Here is a 22,024-nt window from a genome sequence, read left to right on the forward strand (position 1 = left end):
TTTCTCATTTTTTTTTCATGTGTGTGTGTTTTACATTCTTCTTTTTTTTCTCCATACAAAAATTATAAATATTTTGTGTTTCACTTTTCATTTTTATACAAAACGACAAACTATACAAATCAAGTGAGACAAAATAACAGTGAAAATGGAGGCAGAAAAAAAACAAAAAACACATCTCTGCACTTTGAAAACAGGGGAGAAAAAAGCACAGTATGTTCCTACCAGGCCCTCGGACACTGATATGCATCAAGATAACACAACGTTTCACCAAAACACTGGACACGTCCCTACTTTGTGCGAGTCTTAAACTTGGATTAAGTGCTATAGAGGCACAAAGTCTTGCAGCAACTGCTAACAAATCTCACGTGGACCGTACATGTCGCCAGAGATTTGCATTCAAAGCAGAAAGTTTTCTCAGTGTGCATTGGTAGATATAAGAGGTCTATAGGCAGAGATACAGGCCACTGGCACTCAAAACACAAAACCCACATAGAAGGCCTTCAGTCTGCTCCAGTAGCCTATTGGCAAGCATATTTCACAGACACGTTTACAGGAGGGAGGGCGACGGTATCCAGAATCAACCCCAAGGGCGTTTAACATGATGAGCTTTGGTCCTGTTGTTGGGTTTGGCAGAAGTCTGTCTTTCATGCTCAGTGCAGATTTTTTTAAAAAAAGGTGAAATCCAAAAAAAACAAAAGTACAAAGCCAAAATCCAGGATTTTACAGAAGAGGATCAGGGCAACTGAAGGTTATTTCAGGGTTCTGACTCTTTTTTTCTCAGAATTCAGACTTTAATCTCAGTATTCTGAGAAAGAAGTCGGAATTTTGAAAAGTCAGGGTTACAGTTTGTTGGTCCTCATCCTCTTCTGCAGGATTTCACTAATTCTTAGCTTTGAAGACGAAGTGAGAACAAAAATAAAACACAGTGGGCGCTCGAGTCAGCTTCAGAGGAAAACACTGCAGCTTTGAGATCTGACAGTGATTCTGGATAAGACCACTCTCCCTCCTGTTATGAATTTTGGTTGCGCTGCTGAAAGAAGAAATGTTTGAAAGGAAACACTGGAGAGGAAAACATCACGGGGAGGGACAACGAGCGAACAATGGGAGTAAAGTCAAGAGTGTGGCAATCAAACAACCAAACTACATGAAACATAGTCATACACCAGTGTGTGTGTGTGTGTGTGTGTTTGTGTAGACTAACACACGGGTAGTAAAGCATAGATAGATATGATCAATATATCATTATACTGTATGCAGAAGGCAGACAAATATACATACAATCAATGCTCGGGGGAACACGTCACAACAAACAAAAAAAAACAGTTGTCTTTGTTTTAAAAATGTCATTTCTAAAAATGAGGAAATAAAAATCTAAATAAAAAAAACATATTGTAACATATCCTCCTCAATCTGAGGGCTCAGCTCCCCGGACACAAACACACCGTGAAATGATAAAAAGTGGTTGAGAGTTGTCCTTGTGTCCGTGTCTGTGTCGGGGCTCGCATACCTTTAAGGTACAAACAAAAAATGCCAAAGAAATGTGATTCAAGCACAGTAAGAGTACAGTAACACTACTATATGTGGATAATGTGACTAGCTTGACTGGTTTCTAGTGTGATTAAGAGGTTATCCTTGTTGCAGGCAGCTGAAAGCAGGCGGGTAGATTTTGGTTCAGTTCCAAATGTTCACATTCTGTTTAGCCTAGCGTACGCTGTAAATCAACCAGAGCCTCACACTCATATCGTTCCTGAAATAAGCAACAGTACGTTTAGTGCAATTTGTGTCTCTAAAGGAAAATCTACTCCTCTGAACCATAAACCTACCGAACACATTGTACCTAAGCATGTGTGGAACTGAGTGACTGGATGATTTCTTCATGTAAACACTTCAAAATAAAAACCTAGAATTAGGCACAAAGTCCCTCCTCTTCATCCCTGTTTTCAGCAAAGGTAGTGGGGATAATAAACTGGCACAAAATATAAATGAAGTGTGTGTGTGTGTGTGTGTGTGTGTGTGTGTGTGTGTGTGTGTGTGTGTGTGTGTGTGTGTGTGTGTGTGTGAAGAGAGGGACACTCTTATCTTCAAGCTACTTTTAGATAAGGTTCAAATAAACAAAACACTTCCGTCTGTGAGTCTGTTGCATTGCACACATTCCCGGATCTTTATAGGTGATTTTTTTTAAGTGCCTGCGTCCATCGGGCACCTCGGCGGAGTCGCTGACTCCAACGTTGTGCCTCAGAAAACAAAAACATAAAGAACAAATTACATGCTACATGGCCGGAGATGGAATCACAAAAGATAACAGACCTGGAAGAAGAGTTGACCCCTCTCCACACAGGCTTACAACGAGGAGACTGACGGAACAAAACAGACCCACACACATAAACAAATTCAAAACTGAACATCAGGGATGATTCGGAGCGTCAGTCTTAACATTCCAAGATGCTGTTGACTGCAGCCTCGAGAGCAGAGTCTGTGTCGGGTAGAGGGGGTGATGTGAGCTGCGGGGCGTACTGGGGCTGGATCAGGTGTGGAGACACCTGGTAGTGCGTCTGTCCGCCCGGTGTTGCTGCAAAAGGTGAGCGGTTACCTTGGGGGTGACTGCTGCTGCTGTTGTTGTTGTTGCTGCTGGTGCTGCTGGGCCCAAAGTGCTGCTGCGATCTCTTCAGTTCCAGGACGCTCTTGTTGTCTAAATGTGGAGGGTGGAGTTTATCTACCGCACCTGTTCCTGTACCTGTACCTGCAGCTGCAGCCCCGCCCCCTCCCGGGTCTCCATACCCGGGTTGGGAGTCTGTCCTGTATGGCGGCTCTTTAGAGCCTCCGTCTGACTGAGTCAAACTACAGCTGGACAACGACTGAGTGGGGACGGGATCCTCGAAACGTTTGGATTTCATCCCACAACAGAAATCTTCCAGGAAGGCGTCTGTAAAACCAAGAATAGAGAAGGAAGAGTTAACAGGAGACACCAGAATTTTACAGATATCACGACGAAACTTCCACAGCTGCTTAGTAACGGAGTACAAATACTTCACTGCTGTATTTAACTAGATTTTTGTTTTTACCTGGGTCCACGAGTACCATGCGCTTGTCTTGCGTCAGGTTGCTGCGCTCCTCTTGGTTGAAGGTCCTATCGATCATCACCATCTCTGATGATGGACTGGAACGCTGCAGGAAAGGGAGAGGCAACCTGCTCAGCCTGTGCGTGTCACAACGTGAAAAACATACAACCAGTTGCTCACGTGTGTTGTCTTACCTCGGCCTCCACCATGAGTAGCCGTCTGTATTTGTTGACCATGGACTGGGTCCTCAGTAGCACCTGAGTTGCAACTGCCTCGAATTCTTCATCCACTGCAGACAAAACCACAGATAAAGACGCTTAAATTTCACAAATACAGGCATAAACATGCTGAAAAATGAGCATGCAGTTTCTCAGATTTAGGGTAAAGGTAATGAATTTGAGGCCGTACCCTGTGAGAACTCATCCTGGCTGGGTGGAGTTCCCTGAAACACGTGGTAAGGGAGGAGTCTTTGCAGCGAATCCTCGATTGTAGCAAATCGACGCCGATCTGGGGTCTGAACTCCAGCATGATCCTTCCTCAACTGTTGTAAAATCCTACAGAGATGACGGGGGGTGGACACAAGCTCCTTTAAGGGCTGTATGCAAACATAAGACAGCATAAAACTAATTAAAAAAGATCTAAATAATACCAGGTGGGTCAAAATACTCACATTCCTCCTCTTGTAAGTGGTGGAAGGGCAGGTCTCTTCTGAGCACTGACCTATAAAAAGAAAGTTTGAATATAAAAGTTGTCATAATACCACCAATACTGTCTCTATCAGTATAATTCAGCTTAAAATAAAGGCCAACATGAGTTCGGAACAAACAAGAATGAGAGATTTACCTGAGAGTTTAGCGTTGAATCTTGATTCATGGTTGTCATGGCTGAGAAAGATCATACAAACAACAAAGTAAACTCATTAGTTCAAAGTGTTGAAGATTACATTTCAATAAGTACGTAACAAAAATCAATCAGCCTTTGTTACCATGAATGCTGCCGAGCTGCACCTGTTTGAGAGCAGGTGATGAAGAGTTCTGAAAAATAAGTGATCTCAGTCAGTCAGAGGTTTCTTGGGGAATAAAAACGTGGTGAATATGAACATAATACCACTTTCTACCTGTCTGAAGTCTTGTTCCTGTGTCACAGTACCAGGTAAAGGTGACAGAGAAGTGCAGTTCTGAGACTGAGTCACTAGAAGGCGCTGAACAGGACCCGCCGTCACCTGGCCTTGATTGCTGATCCCCGTCGTTGCCGGGCCGACCAGAGTCAGCCGCCCAGGAGCGCACGATGTCTGCACAGCGGCGGAGTTCGCACAGGAAACTCCTGTCCATGTTTGGGTCACAGCCACTCCAACCTGACTCCCACCGACCACTCCCTGATTCAAAATTAGCTGACTTCCTGGTGGTGCAGCGAAGTTCTGTCCCGCAACAATCTGCACCGCATTCTGACTGGTAATTAGGGCGTTTGCGTTGGGGTCGGCGGGGCCGTTGTGGATGGTGCTGCCCGGGGTGAGCGCCAGAGAGCCGGGCAGCAAGAACTGTCCAGGTGGTATGTTTGTCTGGGCCTGCTGCTGCTCCAGGGGCGGCTGCACAACTATGGAGCCGTTGGCTGTGTACTGTCCAGGAGCAGCAGTGTTAGCGTTAACTACGTTAGCCATGGTGGTGGGAGCGGGCTGGAGACCCAGGCTGTAGACAGTCTGAGCCCCCGCTTGAAGGGGTTTAGGCTGGATAGGTCTGACAAGAGTCTGGGTCCCTCCCGGGCCTCTCTGGATGATGATGTTTTGAACAGGGATGTTTTTGAAAGGTAAACCCACTTGGCCCACCTGCCCTTGTGTAGGGGTAAACACCTGCCCCCCCGCTGGGGGCCCTGCTGCAGATACAGGAGCCCCCTGCCTCAGCACAATCTGAGGAGACCTCTCCAAGCTGCTCAGGGTCATCACTCCGCCACCCGCCCCAAACGAGCCCAACACCTGGATGTGCTGGGCGGAGCCGTTTGGCAGCTGGGACACCCCTTGGAGGAACTGGCCAGCAGGGAATGCAGCTGTCGCCGTGGTTACCATGCCCACTCCCCCTCCATAACCCCCAGAGACCAGCTGGGACTGGAAGGGCACAGGAGCCTGCACTAGAGTGGGAGCAGGCTGGGAGTCCAGTAAGGCCTCCTGAGCCAACGTCTGCTCTGTGATATCGGCCTCCATGAGGGACTTCTGGAGGATGTCGAAGGGCTGGTCCTCTCCCCCGAGATCCACGCCTCCAGGGGACGCTTCCGGCCCCAATTCATCCTCGATAAATGAAAGGCTGCTGGAGAGCTGGAGGCCAGCCCCTGCTGAATCCTCGCCGTATTCACCCATTGAAGAAGAGCCATCCTTGAGACCAGTGTTGGAGCCCGTCTAAAAGAAGCATTTAGAGGAAATGAGCAGAAAGCAGAAAAATATTTGTACATGAAGTGCACGTTAGACAGCCGTCCTCTAGGTCTGTGTCTGTAAAAAACTTTATAAAACCTGTTTTTAACATTTTTGTCTCCTAAAAAAACAACATCCAATAGTGTTTACGCCTGATTAAGACAAACTGGGTTCTCATATTCAGATGTTTTTTTCACTTACAATGGCTTTATGGCTTTTAAATGATAAGCTCACCCGAAAAAGAGAATTTGGTGATAGTCTAATCACCTCCATGAATCGTGGTCCACAAAACATTTCAGGAGCTTCACAGCAAAACAGGATTGCTCAATATATTATCTTCATTACTACAATTACACTCACCGTGTCACTTGCAAAGAAGGAGCTATCTGACCCATAAGCTGCATTTGTTACATCGTCCTCCTCGATCTGCAGAAACAAAACACACGAGAGTTTTTTGTGCATCAAGGTGAAGTAATGATTGAGACAGACGTGACTGTGAACACATCACTCACAGACTTGCTGTTGCTGCCGTGGAGATAATCATTCAATGCATCCACATCTCTGAAAAAATGGCATAGAAAAGATTGTTAGCCACTGAGAACAACCCTGAAACACATCTGAAGCAACATAAACTTCCTTTTACTCGTGTGTCGTGTGAAAATTGAGAAATAAGAGTGATAAGATATGCTTAAATATAGATCCCCATTAGATTATTAACTTCCTGTATTCAACAAAAGAGGAAAAAATGAGTTTGCAGTTACTTTAATGTGAGGAGCCTTGATCAAACGTAAACGTGTGAGACTCCAGACTAACTTTTCATACTTGTTGCACTGGTGCACCTAACTTTATCTTTTAGGTTCACCAGCACATCATTTCTACCCTGACTGTGTTAAAATAAACTGCTAAATGTCAGGCACACCGGTGCTGCCAATGAAAATGTTTAGTTGCACTTCAGGGTTTTGGCTCATGTGCCATTTACCCAGTCACACCCTGGAAACAAGCATGGCCATGTTGTGAATTACCATCTATTTATAAAGTGCTTGTATGTGTATGATGTATATAACATGTTTTATGGAGTGTTTTTTTTTTACCCTAAAATATCCAGAAGATGGCGATCGTCCTCATCATCCATGACACCTGAAATTATGGAGGGGGGGTAGACATGTTATAATTGTATGGACCAATGGTTGATATGGCAATGAAACCTCAACTGATGACTCGATTGTGTTTTTATTCTGAGGTAGAAGTGTTTAAACTGTACGAGCTCAGCATCTGTATCAGTATGTTAGTAGTAAGGACTTCTCACTCACAGATTTCCTGCAGGAAGCATGGATTCAGTCATTTAACACTCTGTTTCCTGGGCTGCAGGGTGAGAAACTGCATTTAATAAGATTACACAATAACAAGTGTGAGAGACAGGCTGTGGGAGTGTTGAAGACAAAAAAAAAAGAAGAGATAGGTGTGTGAAATTAAAGGGGGGGACAGATATGTTACTCAGTGCTGTGGGAGGTCTGTATGTAGGCAAAACAGGATGGCCTTCCTCCCCACCTACAGATGTTTACTCCCACCCATCACCCTCCTCTGCTGTCCCACATTGGTTGTCTTTCCAGTCTGCACACAGTGTAAAGGGGCATTTGAGTGTAAATAACTCCACCCTTCTCCATTTATACCATGAATAGATGTTTGACTTTCAACATATAAAGACGTGGTGGCTTTATGTTGTGTCAGCCAGCACTAATATGCAGCTTTTCCTGGTGCTAAATAATAAGAAAAAAGGGGACCAAAACAAGCCTAAATGAGTGGAGTAATGGGGTGTAAGTGTTTGGATGTGAAGATATTTTATCCATTTTTTGGTGTGATAGTTGTATTGAGACAATGACGAGAACATGGTAAGATAATGAAAATGCATTAAGTCACTCATTCAGCATTTGAAGAAGTGGACTGTAGGTTATAAGAGGTTTTCTGTGCGGTGTTGGAGAAGTGGAGAAATGTAAGCTGTGTCCCTGAGACTGCACAACGTTTTCAACTGCAATGCAACAAAATGGCTGTTACCATGACACAGGCTGTCTTTACAACCGAGCCACGTTCAGCCTCCATCTTTGGTCGAGGGGGGAAACAAAGAACGGCTGTTTCTGGTCACACTATGTTGTTTGGAACTAACTGAACGTTGACTTTTAAAACACTGAGAAACCTGCTAAAGCAAGTTATAATCACAGAATATCGATTTATTTGTTTAATAGCCACACCGACGACATTTTCTCTACAGCGTATAAAACGCTAACACTGGAGCCTGTGAGGCTCGTCTGTCCTTTAACTGTGGACAGATTTACGAGAATGTGAGAGGAAGATATGTCGAGAGAAAATACAAACAAATCTAAAGGTAAATGTCGACGTTTTATGTAAGAAGAGGCTCCTAATGTGGACGGGCTGTTTGGGAATTAGTGACTAAATGTGCCTCCGTTCGGTTGTATTAATAATCCAACAGAAAGTTGTTTAGCATTCAACAGAACATCGACCGTTAGCTAACGTTACATTTTAAAAAAGGGGGTAAAACAGCGCTTATGTCATCAAAACGAGCTTTTTTAATGGCCGAAAAGCGCCGAATTTGCAGACGAATCGTCACTTTAGATCGGGGTTGGTGTAATTAACATGTCTAATCCAAAAAGTTTGAACAATTTCTGTCATTTAAAACTCAAAAGTCAGCCTCCGAAATCCGCCCGGGCGTGCCATGTTTTCGACGCAGCCCAAGCTAGTCCGGCAGACGGTGTCGCCGTCGGTTTTAGTAAACCTGCTAACGTACAAGCTTGCAAGTTTTTATTTCCAAAAATAGACTGAATCGACAGAATGATAATCGCATTCAAGCAGCACAAAACGCCCGTCGTCGTCGTCCAGCCCGTAGCTGGTCGTCGCTGACGTGATCTCTTTCTGTCTCTGTTGGGGAGGCTTTCATTTGTCCTCCATGCGGCTCATCTGCCAGCATGAAAAAACGTCACATTTGTTCTCGATATGTCGAACCGACGGGTTTCAATCGAGGGACTGTGAAGAAGCAGTCCGTCTCCCGGTCGGACAGCTCTCCGGACCGGACGCTCCGCAGCATTATTTTTTTTTAAAAAAACGATAAACACCGGCCTGTTGTGGTTAGCTAGCCGCGGTGGCGACGACGCCTGTTCGGGGAACGTCGGAGGGAATTCGTCGAAAAAGCTCCGGGACGAAACCGCGTCGAGCCGCACATATTAATCCCGATTAGCAAAACATAAAGACGAGTCAAAGAGGCAAACCCTTTACTCCTGTCTCACTCCTCTTGAAACCCAATATCTCCATTTGGCAACTTTTAATTTGCTCCCCCCTCCTTCTCCTCCTCCTCCTTCTCCCTCTCCCACTCATATATTTTTCTCACTGTCCCTGTTCTGTCTCGGATAGATTTTTCTCTCCGCTCAAACTCTCTTCCCTCCCTGAAGGAAGGGAGGAAGGAGGCTGTGTGTGTTTTTTCCTTGAAATTTTTATCACAAAATTATAATACACTCAAAGGGAAACTCACCGTCATGAAAAAGCAGTGCCTTGTCAACGGGGTTTCCTCGCCATCACCGCACGGGTTGTTGGGGTAGTGCACAGAACAAGCGACCCAAATCATCAGTGCCCAGCGGCAGCACGCGACTGTCTGCGTTTGAATATAAAAACACACAAACAAACCACCAGACATTAATAAACACACATTTTTTATATGTAAAACACATTAATTAAACCATAACTGTATCTTTCACTGCCCTCATGAATTGCACATAAATGTTATTGGACTTAATCATCACCAACGGTAGAGGGCGGACCTCTGTTGGTGTTTGCCACACCTTGATGTAGCTCAGGTATGACCATGGTTACTGCTGCTCAAAGTAACACCCAGCCCGTAATTTACCTTGTGGACCTCAAATTTGAATACTTATATGATAATCAAAAATATGGAAAACATAAAAGAAACCAAGAAGTGTAAGAAACCCCCAAAACAGTAAATAACACATGACACAAAATGGCAGCTGTGTTGGAAATGTGTAATAAATAAAATTAAATCATGAGATTTGATTAAAGTAACACTCATCCTGTATTTTCCTTGTAATCCTCAGATTTGTATGCTTTGATGATTATCAAAAACATGAAAATCATGTGTCAAAGATTTAAATATTAGTTTTATTATGCCATCAAACTTCATGTGATATGCCTCTACAGACTGTATAGAAGTTTTATGAAGCTTAACAAGTTATTTAGGTGATGGTAAATGTTAATTAGCTGTTTGATGGAGACAGGTTTCTAAAATTATTTTTATTTTTTTCATTTGGTGTTTGCTATAAACCAAGATATACACAACAAATGTGTCCTAATAAAACAAAGTGTAAATAGTACATGACATAAAATGTGTAATAAATGAGATTAAATCATGATAACCAACAAAGACTGAGGTGGCATGTTGTTAATATATGTAATATGTAAATATGCCTGGACATACTGACATACATTCACATGCACTGGCCGGTTCACTTAACCTTTATTGGCGACGGCAATTTTAATAATTCAAACTATTATTTTTTTTGCATTGGTTTTGTGCTAAAATGTATTTTGTTAAAGCTTCAGGCCTTATTGTTACTTCCAAAAACAAGGATTAAATACATTGTCAACTCTTGGTTATTTATTGTTACTAACAGTTTAAAAAAAAAACATTTTTAGATAGGCACCTCAGCAAATACCTCGTACCTTGATTACGTTTTTTACTTTGGGGTTTAATGGTAGGTTATTATTTATGAATATGAGGTTTTTATATGATTTTTACTTGTAATTTACTGTCATTAAAACCAGATGACGTCCTGCCATGAGGCTCTCCAGAACAGTAGGTGGCGGTATGCGCCTATAAGTCTTGCTCACAAAACCCACGAAGAAGAAAGTTTGACGCCTTCACTTCCGCATCCAGTGACAGTGCAACAACATGGACGCGGCGGTTGATGTTAGCCAGGAGACCGGGCTCGCCGGCGAAAGCGGTGCCGCTAAAATACAGGAGCGACTTCAGAAACGGCACCAGACGAGGATCGAGGACGCCGAGCGGAGGAAGGAAGCTAAAGAGAGCCAGTCAGTCGCGGAGGAGAAGGGTGAGTACTTCTCCAGCGCCTTCAATACGGAGCGGGAGTCCATCGAGGAGCTGCTGTCCAGCTGCTCCGGAGCGGACCGGGCTGTGGTGACCCAAAGGCTCGAGGAGGCGACGGCCAAAACACTCCAGCTACAGAAGTTTCTGAACGACAGCATGATGTTTCTGAAGCAGTACGACCTGAGACAAGCCCAGGCTGCTCTCCAGAAGCTCCAGACGTCCATCACTGAGACCAGAGAGGAGGCTATGCCCAAGAAGAAGTTTGCCTTTCGGTCTCGCACTAAAGCAGCAGATAAAGTCTCTACACCGGACACGCCGTCACCTGATGCTGAGTCTGGTGTCACCACGGTGGATGGAGCTGCAGCCAGTGAGCAGACCTGCTTCTCCAACATGGAGAACGATCGTCTGACAAAGACAGCAGAGGAGATCCAGAAACGAGACGTCCTGTTGACTCACCTGACAAACTGCAAGGTCCGGCTGTTCGGTTCCCCCAGCACGCTGCACCTGAAGCACATCGACAGCTGTGAGATCCTGTGCGGGCCCGTGTCCAGCTCAGTGTTCATCGATCAGTGTAAGAACACCACCCTGGCCTTCCCCTGTCAGCAGCTGCGGACCCACAACACCACAGACACACAGGTGTATCTGCACGTCACCAGCCGAGCCATCATAGAGGACTGTCGCGGGGTGAGTGTCGCCCCATTCACCTGGTCTTATCCCACCCTGGAGGAGGACTTCAAAGTGTCTGGCTTGGACCAGGACCGAAACAACTGGAGCCAGGTGGACGACTTCAACTGGCTCGCTGCGGGCACACCGTCCCCTAACTGGACTGTCATTCCAGAGGAAGACAGGAAAACCAGCTGGGATCCCTAGACATGAGACATTTAAAACCTGTGTTTGCTCAAATACACGTCAAACAAACCATCAAATGAAATTCTCTCTGCCAGAGTAAACAAATATAATCGAATCCATGCTCTTTCACAAACGATGTTTTTCCTTTTAATCACTGGCTGTAAAGTTTGGTTGGTCTAGATGCTGCTTCATCGCTACAGAGCTGAGAAATGGGCTGTTTGTATGTTAAAGCACTAAGATGTTTAAATTAAAATATACACATACACACAAGCTGCATCACAGCAGTTAACTAAATATAATTCACAGGATTTGGTGGCACAATATTGTCCAATTTCCTCTGTGCCACCTAGCATATAATCAAGACGGAAAATTCCATGTCTGTGTTGATATTTGACAAACTGATTTTAATTAACATTCAATACAGAATTCAGCTTTTGTACACCTTTAGGATTGTCAGGTGTGTAGGAGGAGACAGAGCGCGCTGTCCACTCATTAAACTTAACTACAACTGAAGTGGACAGTGTGTGGGAGGTTTTTTTTTCTAGTAAAAATTAAATACAGATCATGATCTCTGACAGACTTCAACCAAAGTGAATGTTACAGATTAGCATTCCCAAATTTAGAATATCTTCTCCTAACTGTAACCAAAGCGCCTGTGTTGTCTAAATCTCCTCACAGACTGGACATCAACACCTGCTGTCCACCACCCCAGGACATGTTTATGTGGTTCACATGTTTCAGCCCAGAGCCCTCTCCAGATTATTTAGTCCTTAACTTGAGATGTGCTCCTCTGTCATGTTTGTTTATTTCCGGACGATTTACAAACTGCTGTGACACTATGTTCAAGCAAATCATAGTCCTGAATTCCTCTGCTAATGGTGGTCAAACTATTTAAAAGTCAAAATAAAAATGTGATTTACATGAAAAAAACATGATGAAGTTATTTACACCCACAGTTTGTATTATTTTGTCCATTCAGTTTATACCAACCAGGGTCGGCTGCATAACAGAAACATCTCTCAGTATAATGCAGAACTGTTCTGCAGCACCACACAGTCCACATCCAAAATGTCCACAAAGTTAATAAGACTAAATGAAACTGAACGTTATAAAATGATTTCAGGAATGTATGATACAGCATTATTAAGGCAAGACGTGGTTAATTAATGTTGCAACCAACATTGATTTTTGATTTTGTGAATATTTTCTTTATCAAACAGAAAGAAAATAGTTTTAAAATGCTGATCACAATTTTCTTAGGCGCTTGCCGACATCTCCAGGTCACTTGCTTCATCTGCTGATCGGTCAAAAACCTTTAGATGGTTATTTTACTGACACATTAAAAAGGTAAGTTTAAAATTCTCACAGTTGCGAAGCTGAAGTAAGGGGCTGGTTGGTACTTTCACAATGACTGACATCCCCAGTATATAAACCAGTCTGTACTTTCTGTGCACTCAACTTATTAGAACAGTTCACCTCCTGCTGATTTATTCTTACAGAAAACGTTCAACAACTTTAACTGTGGTATGAATAAGGGGGAAATTGCTGCCACCAGTCTTCCTGTTGCTATCAGAACGTGCTCTCAAAATGTGGGAATTATAAGCCGAGGGTCATTTATCTGATACAACATTTTTGTGAGAGTGTTCCAGGAGCCGTGGTGGATATTTAAGCATAATGAACCAATCATCTGAACACTGGAATGGACTGTTAATGATAGTCATCGCTGCAAAGAAATTTTCAGCTTCCTGTTGCCCAGGTGTGATATTAATGACTAAACCCCTGAACCTCTTGTAGAGTTACTCTGCTCAATCAGCGTGTAACCCACCCTGCAGCGGGACGGGAGTGAGGCCAGATAAAAAGCCTTTTCCTTCAGTGCTTTGCCTTTATGCTTCTTGATGCCACCAGCTGTGAATAGCACTCCAACTCCTCTTTGCTGCCTCAATCATACAGAATGGAACTAAATCCAGCCCCTGCAATGTGTTTTAAACGTATAACCTATTGAAATGAGACGCAATTAAGGAGTTCCTTACAAAAAGGTGGATGAAAGATGTGATGAAAGAGGCGTAAAGAAGCCGTGCAGTGACGACTCTGAATAGCGATCCGCGGGAACAGCAACCACTCAGCTGTGACGCGTCATAAGCATCACTGCAAACCCTCATGTGAGGTCAAAGTGATGTGTTGAAGGAGTCATTCAGGGAAAGGCTCGGCTTTGATCAGGCTCATGTTTGTGCCAGAGATAGTCGTTGATTCTTACCGCCAAGATAGAGTGGTAATAAGACAATAAGATCATTTGGAGGACTTAAACCTACGTATTAGCTCGCAAGATTAACGTCCATATTTATTGTTGTGTGACCATCCAGCCAAGTTGTCTCAGGTTTGTGCTTTTTGTGCAGCTATAAATAAACTAATCACATATTCAGTGGTAATAAAGGGGTCGAGATGTGATCCGGGACGCTTTTCTCTTTCAGTCAATGGGATGCTGGGGCTTGAACAAAACGGCCTAAGTGCCCGAAGGTGAAGACATCCTGTTTGTGTTGAACTTGTCGACCCTCCACCTGTGAATGGGTTTGCTCTTGTGATTAGCTCCATTCCCATGTTCGTGGTTAGTTAGTTAGTTGGTGTGTTCGATCAAGGCGACCATGACCACGTGAACGCTCAAACCAATTATGGCCCCTGGCAGCGGCTTACGACCAGGCTCATCTTGTGTAGAGGGATTTTGGCAAATTGGATCAGGCTACTTACAGGGGCTTAGCATGACGTACTGCAACTTTGAGTTCAATCATGAGGATCCTCGGCAATCCTCCACCTCTCCTGGAGAAACAACACCACGGTTAGCTTCACCTGTGTGTTAAAGAAGACAAATTGGTAAAAGTTTGGGGAAAATAAAGCGTCAAGAAAGTTCAAGTTTCGGTCACAATGGGAGAGGAGTTAGCTTTGGAGAAATAACATTTCTTGGCTGTTCCCGGGTCACCCTGGGCTCTTCATCTCTGCTCCCTTGCTGTGGGATGGATTACAGGCTGAGCTGACTCTCCTGCCCTGTTGGACCAGCCAGAGAGTGAAGAGACTGGAATACAGGAGCTGCAGGTTGGCGCATTCAAGAAACATTTCCCTGAACTGAGGGGCTAACTGGAAATCTTATAGCTCCTGCTGTTCTAGATCCTCATCGACTTTCTTCTTCACAGGCGAGGACGCATCACAGCTTGAAAAATGGCTTTGATGCCGGTCAAGTTCGACCTGAAGAAGCGGGTGAAGCTCGCCCAGACGGTCTGGTTCATGTACTGGTTCGCCGTAATGGCTGGCGTGCTGGTCTTCAGCATGGGCCTGTTCTTTAAGATCGAGCTGCGAAAGCGCTCAGAACTCATGGACAACAACGAGAGCCACTTCTTGCCCAACCTGCTCATATTCATGGGTCTAGTAGCCTGCGGCATCAACGCCTTGGGAGGCAAAATCTGCTACGACTCGCTGGATCCTACCAAGTTCATGAAGTGGAAGCCCATTTTGAAGAATTTCCTGGTGATGTGCGTTGTGTTCAACTGCCTGCTGCTCGTGACAGCCGTGCTGTGCTTCCTGATGAGGATCCCCCTGCAGTTCACCCTGGCCGAGGGGCTGAGGAACGGCATGAAGTTCTACAAGGACACGGACACGCCGGGGCGCTGCTACATGAAGAGGACCCTGGACCTGATGCAGATGGAGTTTCGCTGCTGCGGAAATGACAACTTCAGAGATTGGTTCGAGATTCAGTGGGTTAGCAACCGCTACCTTGATTTCAGCTCAAAGGAAGTCAAAGAGTAAGTAGGAGGGATTCACAATTACATTAGAAGTTAGAGATCATTAATGTTTGCTGTGACAGAGATCATCAGTGAGTGTTTCAAGGTGGAGGGATACTTGAGGTAGAGTTCAGTCTGGAGTGGATTTGAAGGTATGTCAGAGCAGGTGTATTACTCACTTTCGTCCTCGGGAAGGATTACCGTCACAGAAATGGTGACAGAAATAGGTTGTGAGGGGGTCATGGCATCGGGGCTGCAAAGACGGAAGAGGTTACTAGGCAGTTTTATGGATAAAGTTGTGGGAGGAGGGACTTTGGTGATTAAGGTCCAGAAAAAGGAACACAAGTTCAAAAAGGCACGAGGGGAATTAAAGGTTCATGATTTCAATGTATTGAAATCGATATGAGGTCAGTGTGAGAACTTGTTGATATCGACTGATTTTGGGCAACACGGTGCAGTTTCAACTTTTTGAAGACGATTGTGACCAGGACATTTCTGAGCGTTAATTAGAGTTTTAATCTGAGGGATTACAGTGTCGTTGTCCTTCAGGAATCAGTGTCCTGTCCAATCAGCAGAGCACCTGGCAACACTCCAGGAACAGCACTGTCCAACAAAACAAAGTGTGGCTGTGATTTTAAATCATTATACAGACTGGCTGCCTGATTACAATGATGACAGTGAAAACTCGACAGGTGTTAAAAATTCTCTGTCATTTTCGACCAAGTCTTTCAAATCCTCACTTAATTATCCTAAATGTCAGGACACCTCGAACTCTCCTGTGTACTGTGGTACTTCCTGTTTGTTCTGTGATGTTATTCTGATGGTTCTAGAAATCGCTGATCCATATCCAACCTCCTTAAGTTCTTAATGATTTGATTGTACGTTTGTTTCCATCGACACACCACCATCAATCACGTTTGAGTGATGACACAGTTATTAGTTTTATATTTAGAGGTTTAGACATTTTGAACAAGAAGATTTTGGCTGACATCCGATTTCACAATGATTGTAATTGAACATGCTGTAAGAGATGATTAAGTGGTTCAATGACAATATTGTTCAGCCTCTACAGGTGATAGATGAAAACAAAAGATTAATTAAGAATCAACACAATGAAAACAACATAAATCACTTCATCAGCACTCTTAAATGTTCAATTTATGCTTTTATTTCCTGTATGATATTGTCAAATATGACATAAAATGTCCAAATTATGCTCATGTTTCATATTTATTCAACAGTTTGTAGTGTAGCTGCATGAATGTGTGCCGTCAGTACAACCACCGACTCAGAAACCTTCTGACTGCGCTTCGTAGCAGAGTTTTGATAATTTGAAAAATAATCTGCATCAACAATCATCACACCTTGTAGTTATTCTGGTTGAAGTCTGACTCCACACACACACTGCAGGTGTAGCATGGCCAGTTCATGACCTGTGATCTCACTCACCTTTCTCTTCATCCTATCATAACATGACACTAACATGACACTTTGCTTCATCCTCTTAGCCGCATTGGGAGCAACGTGGACGGCCAGTATCTGATGGACGGAGTCCCGTTCAGCTGCTGTAACCCCAGCTCCCCCAGACCCTGCATCCAGGGCCAGATGACCAACAACAGCGCCCACTACAGCTACGACCACTACACGGAGGAGCTCAACGTGTGGAGGCGCGGCTGCCGCGAGGCCATGCTGTCCTACTACGGAGGGATGATGAACACCATCGGAGCCCTGGTGGTGCTGGTCACGATGCTGGAGGTCAGCATCCACACAAACACACAAACATAATTATATCCCCGTCACTTCTAATAGGTTAGAAATGATGATTGGTAGTTCCCATGAACACTGAAGCAACATGTCCACAAATAGAGTTGGACTGTGTGTGAAACTGATTTAATGAGACGTCGCTGATAAACATTATAGTTTTATACAGCAGAGCGGCCATCTTTGATGTGGCGGTCAGGTTTGGTAACTGCATCCGACTTCCCCAGTTGGTAATCCACCTTCAGGGAGCATTCCAGTTGAAATGACCGACTGGAAACGCAGTAATTCTGACTTCCAGTTCAGCTGCAGCGCACCATCAGCCTGGTTTGGTGCTGCAGTCCTTTAATGGAGGTGGGAAAGTCAACCAACCAGTTTTTTCTCTTGTAAAACCAGAACAACACTGTTTGAAATTACTTAGATAAAAACCATAAAGCTGCAATTTATGCCACTGAAGTTTGGTGTCGTTGGTTTGGTGTCCTGAGGCCGGATGGTGGAAAACACCCTCTGGTCCATAAAGGTCAGTTAAAGTGGGGCAACAATGAGCTCATTCTACACTGATATCAATCTGAAAAGAGATGCAAAGGTGAGATTTATGTTTTACAACATTGTCTTTTGGTTTTACAAGAGAGGAGCCTTGAAGGAAGAAGAATATCTGCAGAGAAAATCCTCACATCCAGATATTTAAATCACAGTTTTTTGTGGATCTCCTCAGTGATTCATTAAAACATTCAGGGAGGGATTGTTGTTGGAGTCAGGTGAGGATTTTTTTAGCGCCTAGTGAGGTGAGCGTGCGAAGCTGTGACCCAGTTGGCGCGTCCTCTCGTGGCTCCTCCCCCATCTAAAATTCACTTACTCCATCTCCTTCCAAAACAACTCTATCCTCTTTGCCTAAATATCATTCCTCCTCCTGCCCACCTGTGAAGTTGCCCTGCAGCACCTCTGGCAACGCACGCACCTGCAGCTTACCTTCAGTATCTCACCTGCTACTTTCTACCAGAATCCTACCGCTGCCACATGGCACCTCACCTCTCCTCAGCTTTCTCCTCCCCGAGCCTCCAATGCCGACAGCTGCTGTTGTTTTCGGCAACAAACAGATACACTCACCTGTTCTCTCAAACAATACAGATCTGGATCATCCTAGAAGCTGATCAGACGCACAGTAGGAGGAATCCCAGATTTTAGAGCCGTTATGTAAGCAGCTCTGTGCTGACACAGATATCAATTTGGAGTAATGGGTTAATCTGGAGGACGTGACGTGACGGACTTCCTGAAGCTTGAGCTCTGAAGATCTGATCTGAAGTCACCGTTTACAAACTAAATTACTACTTAACACATCTAATGACAAAGTGGACATCCAGGCTGTTGATTTAATATGTGTTTATTTTAATACATGTTTTTTTCGTCTTCACACAAACACTTCCCTTCTCATCACACACACATACACACCTGACGCCACACAGTTTCACACATACGCATGAAAAAATATCTCATGACCTCGTTTTTTGATATTTGCACAATTTGTTGTCGTCTAAAATATGTTGCCTCTTCTTATGTCGCATTAAACTAATTAAAAAGAAGAGGACAGGTTTAAAGATATAGTTACTTACATTATTTCTTGATTAAATAAAATAGTGAAAACAATTGAATTAAATGTTTTGTTTTGTCCAACCAATAATCTGAAATCCAAATTCATTACATTTACCATAATGTAAGATAATTTAAAGCACATTTGAAGAATTTAAATATAGTTGTAAATATTTAAAGGACATTTAAAATAGAGCTGCGACTAAATTATTTTAACAATACTGATTACTCTGCTGATTATTGATTTTCTTGATAAACTGTTTGCTCCACAAACCTCAGAAAATAGTGAAAATTACCCATCACAGATTGATCAGATGTCTTGTTTAGTCCAAGCAGCAGTGAAAAATCCAAAGATATTATATTTATTATCAGTGGAAGACAATTAAAAGCAGCAAAGTCTCACATTTGAGAAGCTGGATCAATAAAATATTTGGCAAAGTTATAAGATTTAAATGAAAAGTTATCATAACACAAAACCTTTTAACTACTTGTCCTTTACAAACAGTCTCGATCTTGATGATTGTGAGTTTCTTAAGTCAAATATTTGACTTATTTGTCCATATAAAGGTTTCTTCCGTGTATCTTTTGCATTTTGGAGATGAGCCACTTCATTCAGTACAATGACAACAGGCTATATCAGGATTTATGGTTGCATATAAGAAGATATTGTGATATCTGAACGTCTCATGTTCAGGTTGATTAACATGTGTCCCTCCGCTTCAGTTTGCGGTGACCATCGGCCTGCAGTACGTGAACACCTCCCTGTCCACCCTGGTGAACCCGGAGGACCCGGAGAGCGAGAGCGAGGGCTGGATCCTGGAGAAGACGGTGGGGGAGACGTTCACCGACATCATGGCCAAAATGAAGGCCATGGGCAAAGGAACCAAAGTGGAGGAGGGGGGCGAGGTAGCGGTGGCCACGGTGAGCTGAGCGAACCCCCTCCTGCAAAAACTGACACCGCTCCCACCTGAAGAGGAGCTGAGGGGGACGTGTGAGATCACAACGTTTTTCTACCAACATTTATTACGTAGACACTACCTACACACACAGATTTGGCTATGAACTCCTTCCAAACGGACTCCTTGCATGAATAAATTATAAACTGTTATGTCCAAACATAGACAGAGATGAAGAGTAAGAAGAGTTACGTTAGGGTTTTTGTTTTGCTTTTTTTTTTCATTTCCACCGAATGAATCCATCTCAGGCTCCAACTTTTTGCTTCACGACTTACTTTAAAAATGCCGTTTTCATTTCAAGTCAGGTAAATGTGATGTGTGTTGATATAATCGTCAGACTCAAGATTGTATAACAAAATGATAGTTTTGAAGTCCCTTTATGTCGCTTTTAAAAAGCAAAATTCTAGATAAAAAAAGGATGACAAAATAATGAATCATTAAGAAAACTATTGCAGGTGGGGTGTCAGAGAAGCTGCTCCGTAGTCTGGAGGTACGGCAGCGGACGCTCCTGTACCGCCTGTCAGACGGCAGCAGGGTAAACACGCTGATGGAGGTAAAAAGCTCGGGAAGTGTGAGAAGTTTTGGGAGGATTGTCAGACACAAGATTCAGCATCATTCTCCGACCGGCTGCTCTGTAGTCTGGTGCAACGGCAGCGGATGCTCAGCGGTGGTTTTTGAGACCTGTTTAACACTTTGGCTTGTAGCTCATACTGTACATAGACAAATCAAACTGAGTAAGACCTTTTTTTTATACTCCAGTCCACCGTCAGATCCTCTGGATGAGCTCCTGAGATGGAGTTAAAACGATGATTTGAATGAATCGGTATGAGTTATGTGTGAATGTTGCAGCACGTGGTCGCCGAGTGAGGCGCGAGAACGGGGTCTCCCCGGGAGAGAAGCAGGGCCTCGAACCTGTGGAGGCGACGACTGAAACTGGCAGCTAAATCTTGGCTCCGGACCGCTGTACTGTAATCTCAGATCCTCGTTGGTGTTTCCCTTTTTGTGCATTCAGTATCTGTATATTGACACGTATGTATGTATGTATGTATGTATGTATATTCTAACAACCGAGTTTCTTTGTACATAGTGTAGAAAAAAAAAACGATGAAAGAATTTAACTTTTTTAAACAAGATTGTAATTAAGCTAAATCTTTTATTTAAATCCATGTAAAGACTGTTTTTTTTTTCCATATGATTATTTTATTTTTCTTCTCTTTTTTGGCTTCATGTGTCTGTGTAGAAGATTACTGCTGATTGTATACACGAATAAAGGATTGTAGAGATGTGATCTGACAGTGGAACGAGGATGTCGTGTTGTCTTGACCTTGAGTCACAAAAAAAAAAAATCCCTGAGATCAAGAGGCGGGGCACGCCGCGAGCGCTGCAGGGCTCCTGATTAAGTCAATAGGATGAGGGCAATTATGGCATTACTGCTTTCACATGGACATGGGATGACTCTTCACATGTCCAATACAAGCACGAGTGTGTGTCTGTGTGTGTGTGTGTGTGTGTGTGTGTGTGTGTGTGTGTGTGTGTGTGTGTGTGAACGTTACACACTGGATGCATTCACAAACAGATGTGTGTGTGTGTGTGTGTGTGAACGTTACACACTGACTTTTCCAGGTAGAACTTCTCCGTTTCTCTCTTGATTTCGTCCACCATGTGATATTTCTGTGCTTTAAATCAGCTCTGGGTTTGAGCTCTGAGCTTTGACTTGGTAGGAAGTTCAGCGACAAATCCTTTGATCCTGTCAGGCCCCTTTTTTGTTGATAAATAGAGAAGCCATAAAAGGTGCAGTCACAACCCGCTGCACCTGAAGTGAGATCCACATATATTCTGCAAACCCAATAAATTAAAAATCAGGAGGCGTGATATCGAAGCCAGTGCAGTTGGGCAGATTGTGGAGGGGAGTGGGTGGGGAGCTGTGAAGAGTCAGCAGGAACGGTAAAGAGGCCAACTGTTTCCCGGTATTTTTGTTGGACCAAAGCACATAACCAGCGCTGAGTAGATAAGAAGCCCTAATCGGCTTTAGATTAGCATGAGCCCCTCAGCCAGGTGAGCAGGTGACGTCCTACCTGCCGGACTCACGTCACACAGTCAGAGATACAGAGGGTCAGAAAACAAACAGGAGAAAGTAAAAAACAGGCAGTGAAATAACGTTACAGGTAAAGTTCAAACTCATAGACACACAGAAGTATTTCCAGAAAAAATGTATTTTAAAGAATCAAAAGTAAGTTGAGAGGTACAATACTTCCCTCTGCGGTAGAATGATAAAGTGGCATAAAAAGGAAATACTCGAGTACAGAACGAGTATTTCTCTCCACAGTTTCTGAGTAAATGTACTTAATTACATCCGTCAGTACCTCAGAGTGCTTCTGAATCCAGTTACTGGTGTAACGAGGACTTAATTATTATCCACTAAGTGAGGAAAACATGTTAAGATATCCCACAGAAACTAATTATCACCTCAAAAGATCGTCTGTCATCTGATAGTTAATGTGTTCTCGCTTAAATGTTGAAGCTGG

At 43.7% G+C, this 22,024-nt stretch overlaps 3 protein-coding genes across 8 annotated transcripts; 2 read left to right on the forward strand and 1 right to left on the reverse strand.

Moving 5' to 3' along the window:
* Positions 1–4: 4 nt before the first annotated feature.
* On the reverse strand, positions 5–9,270 carry bicral (BRD4 interacting chromatin remodeling complex associated protein like). Of its 4 annotated transcripts, none has more exons than XM_037081291.1 (13): positions 8,996–9,270; positions 6,768–6,819; positions 6,549–6,594; positions 5,970–6,018; positions 5,818–5,883; positions 4,177–5,445; positions 4,045–4,093; positions 3,903–3,943; positions 3,730–3,779; positions 3,468–3,613; positions 3,254–3,348; positions 3,063–3,165; positions 5–2,923 (listed from the first exon to the last, which is right to left on the reverse strand). In XM_037081291.1, the coding sequence occupies exons 3-13, from the start codon at positions 6,587–6,589 to the stop codon at positions 2,430–2,432; spliced, it is 2,403 nt and encodes an 800-aa protein (XP_036937186.1). In that variant the 5' UTR covers positions 6,590–6,594; positions 6,768–6,819; positions 8,996–9,270; the 3' UTR covers positions 5–2,429. The 4 variants fall into 4 exon arrangements, with proteins under 4 accessions (XP_036937186.1, XP_036937187.1, XP_036937189.1 ...); XM_037081292.1 differs by having other exon boundaries at positions 6,768–6,834; XM_037081294.1 differs by lacking the exon at positions 8,996–9,270 and adding an exon at positions 7,510–7,649.
* Positions 6,806–12,361, forward strand: tbcc (tubulin folding cofactor C). 3 transcript variants are annotated; one of them, XM_037081306.1, is made up of 2 exons: positions 6,806–7,271; positions 10,300–12,361. In XM_037081306.1, the coding sequence occupies exon 2, from the start codon at positions 10,427–10,429 to the stop codon at positions 11,450–11,452; it is 1,026 nt and encodes a 341-aa protein (XP_036937201.1). In that variant the 5' UTR covers positions 6,806–7,271; positions 10,300–10,426; the 3' UTR covers positions 11,453–12,361. The 3 variants fall into 3 exon arrangements, with proteins under 3 accessions (XP_036937201.1, XP_036937202.1, XP_036937200.1); XM_037081307.1 differs by lacking the exon at positions 6,806–7,271 and adding an exon at positions 7,329–7,346; XM_037081305.1 differs by lacking the exon at positions 6,806–7,271 and adding an exon at positions 7,705–7,837.
* A 139-nt stretch (positions 12,362–12,500) lies between these two features.
* On the forward strand, positions 12,501–20,710 carry prph2a (peripherin 2a (retinal degeneration, slow)). The gene is made up of 3 exons (XM_037081303.1): positions 12,501–15,219; positions 16,707–16,953; positions 19,267–20,710. The coding sequence occupies exons 1-3, from the start codon at positions 14,639–14,641 to the stop codon at positions 19,471–19,473; spliced, it is 1,035 nt and encodes a 344-aa protein (XP_036937198.1). The 5' UTR covers positions 12,501–14,638; the 3' UTR covers positions 19,474–20,710.
* Positions 20,711–22,024: the final 1,314 nt, after the last annotated feature.

This window comes from Acanthopagrus latus, chromosome 20, assembly GCF_904848185.1.
Source record: "Acanthopagrus latus isolate v.2019 chromosome 20, fAcaLat1.1, whole genome shotgun sequence".
Lineage (NCBI taxonomy): Eukaryota > Metazoa > Chordata > Actinopteri > Spariformes > Sparidae > Acanthopagrus > Acanthopagrus latus.

Bases quoted from the DNA above. Each gene is read 5' to 3' on its own strand.
- bicral (XM_037081291.1), bottom strand. From the start codon at position 6,589: ATGGATGATGAGGACGATCGCCATCTTCTGGATATTTTAGG. The intron at 5,884-5,969 runs GTGAGTGATGTG...TTGTTTCTGCAG, and splicing joins ACGGCAGCAACAGCAAGTCT to ATCGAGGAGGACGATGTAAC. The intron at 5,446-5,817 runs GTGAGTGTAATT...TGCTTCTTTTAG, and splicing joins CCTTCTTTGCAAGTGACACG to ACGGGCTCCAACACTGGTCT.
- tbcc (XM_037081306.1), top strand. From the start codon at position 10,427: ATGGACGCGGCGGTTGATGTTAGCCAGGAGACCGGGCTCGCCGGCGAA.
- prph2a (XM_037081303.1), top strand. From the start codon at position 14,639: ATGGCTTTGATGCCGGTCAAGTTCGACCTGAAGAAGCGGGTGAAGCTC. The intron at 15,220-16,706 runs GTAAGTAGGAGG...TCATCCTCTTAG, and splicing joins AGCTCAAAGGAAGTCAAAGA to CCGCATTGGGAGCAACGTGG. The intron at 16,954-19,266 runs GTCAGCATCCAC...CCTCCGCTTCAG, and splicing joins TGCTGGTCACGATGCTGGAG to TTTGCGGTGACCATCGGCCT.